We start from the raw sequence: 6,866 nt of genomic DNA on the forward strand, positions 1-6,866 counted from the left end.
AAGCAAACTGTGCCGAATGCAAAAAAAAAAAAAAAAAAAAAAACCTTCTCTCTTAAAAAAACAAGTGAACAAACTCACACCAGGTGTGTGTGTGTGTGCCCAAAATCCCAAGAGGAGAATGGAGGAGAACAAATTGTAGCATGGCCGTCCTCCCAGGAGGTGAGTTCTCACTTTCTGTCTCTCTCTGTCTCTCTGGCGAGCACATACACCCTATAGCAAAAATCTCTGTTAAGAAAAGAAAGGTCATTCTGACATCTGGATAGAGGATGGACTGAGGAGGATCAAACTGAAGACAGGAGGACCAGCTAGGAGGCAATTTCCAGAAACCAGAGGGAAGCGATGGGGCTTAAACCAGGTCAATGCCAGGTGCCATGGGAGGGGGAGAGGCATGAAATGAAGGAATACAGGATGGGGCACCTCACTCTCAACTGCCAGTGCTGGGTGTCTGGGTGAGTGGGGACACCAATCTCAGGTTAGGAATGGCAGGAAAGGAGTGAATTTGGAGGAAGATGGGAGAGTTTGGTCCTGTACACGGTGTCTTTGTTTTGGGATACTTTGAGTTTGTAGAGAGGAGCTGCCCACTGATGCCTAGTAGGCAATGAACAAGTAGGTTTGGGACTTCAGAGAGAGGTCAGAGCCCTTTGATAAGAACTCTGGCCAGTTTATTAAATGGAGTTGTTTATACTTCTAGACTGAAGGACAACTATTTTTTATTAGTTTGTTTTGTTAGTTGTTTAAGATGCTACCTCTGCCAGAATTATAGATACTAATTAATTTTGAAGAGATGAATTAAACCCCATCTAGGAAATGGTGACATTCAGAGATCCTTTCAGCAATTCAAGAACATTAGCATTTGTTGTCAGACAGTAGTGATGAAACCAAGACCTGGTGTAATCAAAGACATGCAAATCATCTATTAGGCTATGTATATTTTTAAAGTTTATTTTATTTATGATAGGGAGTGCGGGTGTGCACACAAGAAAGTTATCTGCATGCTTGAGTCGCTTTAATAATCTGGGAGTGGGACCAGCAGTTGGTGTAATGGCTATGTCTCTGGACTCCCATGTAGTCGACTGAGGTTTGAGCCCCAGACCCAGCAGCTTAAACTCACACAGGGTGCATGTGAGTATGTGCCCAAGATCCCAAGAGGAGAGTGGAGGAGAAGGGATTGCAGTGTGGCTATCTCCCCTGGGGGGTGATTTCTCACTTTCTATCTTCCTGTCTCTCTCTGTCTTTCTGGCGAGTGCATGCACCCTATAGCAAAAACCTCTCAAAACTAATAATAATAATAATAATTTGGGGGTGATGCTGTATTCATGATAAAAGCACCCTCAACAGGATCTTGTCATGCTGTGACCTCCCTGTTTCTGGTGCTCCAGCACCTCCAGATCTTGAGGGTGCATACAAACACCTGGCATGTTTTCAGGCTAACCTGGGAATCCAAACCCATAGTCAGCTATGTGGCTTCCAGCACTGCAGTTCAGTTTCCATTGTCTGCACCACCACACTGGGCCTGACTAGGTTAAATTTGAGGCTATTATTAATTGGTTATCTTTCAATGCCTTGCCATTGGCTGGGCCATATATTGGGTTATCAGAAAAGTCATGGCTTATTTTTCTGTTTTTCTATGTAAAAATGCGTCATGACTTTTCTAATGATCCAATAATATACAGTAATTATTTGAACGTGTGCATATGGATATAAGTATTAATGTGTGTGCATACATATGTAATGTGTTTCTAATTTTAGACTTTTAAGTTACTCAAAAATTTTACTGTTCTAAAAATTTTAGATGGTCTAATTAACTCTGTAAATATTCAACTTTTCCCCATAGGTATCTCTGATGAATATATAACACCTATGTTTAGTTTCTATAAAAGTGTTGGGGAATTGAAAATGACTCAAGAAGAATATGCTTTGCTTACAGCAATTGTCATCCTCTCTCCAGGTAATTTCACTGTTACATTTTCTTTTTACATCATTTTTCCCCTCGAGATGATGGTAGCAGTGTTTATTACAGAAAATCTGGAAAACATAAAGAAAAATTAAAATGGCCTGTCATTTTACCATTTACGTTGACTCATGGTTACTATTTCAGTGTATGTACTTCTCAATCTTTCTTTTTAAACATCACATTCATTCGCTTAATAATTGCATATTAATAACCTACTAAGGGCTGTTTCTGGACATTGGGGATACAAAGACTACAGCTTACATTCTAGAGGGCAAGAAAAATAATAAATGAAGAAACAAAGTTAATTTTTTCAGAAGGTCATACAAGGTATGAAAAATACAATAATGAGAATTTAAGAAAAGACAGAGACAGGAAAATGGTATTTTAATTAGTGGTCAGGGAGAACGTGCCTAAATTGTTGACATTTGAGCATGGACCTATATTTCTTTTTTTAAAGTTCACATTCTTTAAAAGTCTTTTTCCAAGTAATTAAAAAATTGTAATGGGCAAAGTTAGTTGCAATGTATGCTTCATATCCCATTGCATAAATGTCTAATCATTAACTTAGTGATTACCATATGTTTATAATTCAAGGTATTTCCAATATTTTTGGTGCTTTAAACAACATTGAAATCAATTTTCTCTGTACATAAAGTTATCTGCATGATTGAGTTATTTTAATAATCTAGGAATGAGTGACACCATGTTCAGGATTTGTAAAATATAATTATAATGCTAGCCTGAAATAATTTTTACATATCAACTTGAGGCAAAAGGTAGTTGTTCCTTTATCTGTTTTACTATAAAAATCATAATTAATAAAAGGAAAGCTTTCTGCACAGCATACTAAAATTATGCATGTATGTACCCTATGACTAGCAAGTCCACTACCAAGAATATACCCACCAGAAAGGATGCTTACAGCCACTGGACACGTTAGCTTTAGGGGATTTTTGTTTGTTTTTCTGTTTTGTTTTATTTTGTTTTAAGAATGATTTATTCAATTTTATTTATTTATCATTTTTTTAAAAATTTCCTATAGGGCATGTGTGCTCATGAGAGAGAAATAGAGAGAGAAAGTGAGAAAGGAAAACACTAGGTCTAGGTCTCAAACCATAGTCGGCCATGTGGGAGTCCAGTGCCTTAACCACCATGCCACCTGCTGGCCCCTAACCTTTAGAGAATTTGATTGGAAGGGGAATTTAGGGAGGCTTCTTGAAAGCACTGTTTATGGAAATATGGAATTAAAGTACAAGTTTATTTTGGTACAAAAAAATTTTGAAATCCATGCATAGTTTGTCATAATAAGTGTTTCTCATGAACTTTTTGAAGACTCTTTTTACATGCCTGTGTGTTTGAAAAGTCATCAATTTGAACACTTAATTTGTTTTGTTTGTTTGTTTTTGGCATAGGGCATATGTGCTTGCCTGAGAGAGACAGAAAGAGAGACAGTGAGAAATCACCCCCACTCCCTAAGATGGCTAGAGGCAATTCCTTCTCTTCCATTCTCCTCGCAGGATTTTCAACAGACACATACACATACCCGACATAATTTTCAAGCTTCCAGACCCAGGACTTGAACTGTGGTTGGTGAGTCTAGCTCCTTAACCACCATACCATTTACTGGCCCCTGAACACTTAATTCCTATACTACAAAAAAAAAAAAAAAAAAAGCTAGAAGGTGCATGTGCTCTCAGGAGAGAGACAGAGAGCATGAGTGAGGGAAGTTGAGAAGGCAACTTCCTCTATGAGGGATGGTCATGCCACAATCCTTTTTGCTCCATTTCTCCTTTCAGGATTTTGGGCATGTCCAGTACATGTTGCAAGCCACTGGGTCCAGGACTCTAACCACATAGTCAACCATGTAGGATCCAGCCTTCTTAACTATCACTCCACTGACTAGCCCTAATTCATACATTTTAAATGTATGATACTTGTCAACTTATACTTTTAGGAAGTTAACATAAAATTTCTCATAATTGGGACCAGTGGTTGGCGTAATGGCTATGTCACTGGACTCCCATGTAGTCAACTGCGGTGCATGTGCGAGCATGCCCAAGATCCCAAGAGGAGAATGGAGGAGAAGGGATTGTGGCATGGCCATCCCCTTGGTGGTGATTTCTTTCTTTCTGTCTCTATGTCACTCTCTGTCTTTTTGGTGAGCACATGGGTCCTTTAGCAAAAACCTCTCAAAAAAATTATCATAATTATGCCACATTCATGCTTTCCCACTTTTTGTCATTTTTTTTTTTTAAACTTCAAAACAGACAGGCAATACATCAAGGATAGAGAGGCAGTGGAGAAGCTGCAGGAACCCTTACTTGATGTGCTACAAAAGTTGTGCAAGATTTATCAGCCTGAAAACCCTCAACATTTTGCCTGTCTCCTGGGTCGCCTGACTGAATTGCGGACATTCAATCATCACCATGCCGAGATGCTAATGTCCTGGAGGGTGAATGACCACAAGTTTACTCCGCTTCTCTGTGAAGTCTGGGATGTGCAGTGATAAACACGGCAGGGGAAGAAAGGGTCTAGGTCCTTTTCTCCCCCTCATAATATAAATCTAATGTGTAACTTCCCTTTATATCATGTATGCCTAGTTTTAGTCAAGAATCTTGGTGAATATTTATGTAGTAATTATGGGACTTCTGCAATTGTAAATACAGGGCTAGATAGAATTACCTTTCTACATTGCATTTTACAAGGCTTCAGGGAATCCTACATTCTAATTGGCATGCCCTGTTTGCCTAATTAAATTGATTATGTCAATTTTATCTGTTGAACTTGGGGGGAAATCTCATTTTGTTCTTCATCTTACCATACTGCATGTATTTTTATTAAAGAGTTGTGTTCAATTTTGGCAATAAACCGAAGTAATGGCAACAGGCTTTTCTTTGGGTACAAAATTTGAGAAATATACCAAGACTTATTTCTTTAAATCATGAAATATTTCCTGTGGAACCTGAATGGGTGATTTATAGAAAGAGAAACTCTTATAACATAAATGATATTTTTCTCCTCCCTGGAGAAGTCTTGGTGAACATCCATTCATTTGTGACAGCCCTCTGATCATTTAATTTACTTTGAAGTTCAAAGAGAATTGCATACAGAGAAGTTAATGATTTTTCCATTAAATATTCCCTTAATCAATATCTTCCCTGATAGCTAGGGTCTTGAGACAGTATCCACAAATTCAGAAATGCAGATTGTACAACTGGAGCAGTCCCTTGTCTCTCCTAAAAATGCTCATTATTGGCTTCAGAAAATATATTATTTTTTGTTTTCATGTTGCTTTTTGAATACACTTCTGCAGCTGGGCCTGCAGCTGTTGTATACTTCCCTCCAAGCAGGAATTAGTTCATTTCCTTCCTTCATTGTCATACTATTACAGTCTTCTCCCCATATTCTTTGGTGAACACGATAAACACCCTCTGTAAGGAATGGCCTTATAGCTCCCTTTCTCCTGAAGCCAGCCAAATGTAGCTGATCCTGGCTGACTCAGGCTTGGGGTAGACTGTGGCATGAAGGCTTTGTAAAGGTAGCTCTTGCTTGAGAAATAAACAAAATTTAAACATAAAATAAAATCATAAGGCAACCCCGAAATTCTAAAAAATAAGTAGTCAGTCGAAAATGGTTTCCTTGCTCTCTTTCTCCCTTTGATCTAGCGAGTTATGACTGGGGGTGATCTTGTTTCACAGGGGACATTTGGCAATGACTGGAGGCAGTTTGGGTTGTCATTACTGGAGGGTGGGGACGCTACTGGCATCTAGAGGGTAGATGCTAAGCATGCTGCTCCACATCCTACAATGCACGGATTATCTGGCCCATAACACTGATAGTGCTGAAGCCGAGAAACCCTGCTCTCATTCGTTTTGTCTTAGTCTATTGGGGCTGCTATAACAAAACCCCATAAACCAGGTAGTTTATCAATACCATTGTATTCCTTTCACTTCGGACGTCTGGGAAGTCCAAGATCAAGTCACTGGCAGACTCTGTGTAGGATGAGGGCAGGCATCCTGGTGCAGAGATGGTACCTTGTAGTTCACATGGTGGCTCTCTGGGCTCCCTCTTATAAGGGCCCTAATTCCACTCATAAGACTCTATCCTAATGGCCTAGTCATCTTCCAAAGTCACCACCCTGGGGGTTAGGATTTCAAGATGAATTTGAGGGGAGGGGGAGTGGACACAAATATAAAGGTCATGGCATATCTCAAGAAGATATGATCCCTACACAGCACTTCTCCTGACTTGATCTATCATCCATATCATTTTCATGGTGGTGGTGTTCTAGTTTATACCAACATTGTAGACAACCATTTTATGAGTGAATCTAAATACTGGGTATGAGCAACCGGTTTTGTATGTTCATGTGAGAAAGAAAGAGAGGTACGCTCAATAGGGTCTTACCGTGCCGCCATCCTCTCCCCAGCCTCTCAACCGATTGGAAGCACAGGCATATGGGAAAGAGCCCAGAATGTTCAGGTGGACCTGAGATCCCAACCCAAGTCTTCCACGTGGCCCCAGCATCACATTGCAGCCCCTTACTGCCTGCACCATCATGGTTGGGCTGAGCAACTGTGTTTGAAATTTGGTTTTCTTTCTTCATTGAGAATCAGAAATTGATTTCACTCATAACTTTTCTTTTCCCCAGATTTTTTCAAAATCATAGTTTATTATTTTTTTCCATCTCGTGAAAAACAAGAAGTTCGGTAAGTTCTCACATATCATTTTGGGTGTTAGCTGACTATAGCAGGTATCTTTTCATTTTGAGGTGTCCAGGAGTCATTGCCTTTGCTTCTGGTAAGAGTAGTCTATTGTATCTTCCTCAGGGGTATCATCCCCTTCCCTTCTCCTAATCTGTTTTTTTTTTTTTTTTTTTGAAAGGTTTTTGCTTTAGGGCCCCTTGCACGCC

At 39.5% G+C, this 6,866-nt stretch overlaps 1 protein-coding gene across 1 annotated transcript in view; it reads left to right on the top strand.

Annotated features, from left to right (window-relative positions):
* NR1H4 (nuclear receptor subfamily 1 group H member 4) overlaps positions 1-4,837 on the top strand; it is a 45,982-nt gene extending 41,145 nt beyond the window's left edge. Inside the window, 2 exon segments of the mRNA XM_006141383.2 lie at positions 1,835-1,948; positions 4,222-4,837. Of these exon segments, the coding sequence (XP_006141445.1) occupies positions 1,835-1,948; positions 4,222-4,460 (353 nt within the window). The 3' untranslated portion in view covers positions 4,461-4,837.
* The last annotated feature ends 2,029 nt before the right edge of the window (positions 4,838-6,866 follow it).

Source organism: Tupaia chinensis, unplaced genomic scaffold, assembly GCF_000334495.1.
Source record: "Tupaia chinensis unplaced genomic scaffold, TupChi_1.0 Scaffold000054_1, whole genome shotgun sequence".
NCBI classification, from domain to species: Eukaryota; Metazoa; Chordata; class Mammalia; order Scandentia; family Tupaiidae; genus Tupaia; species Tupaia belangeri.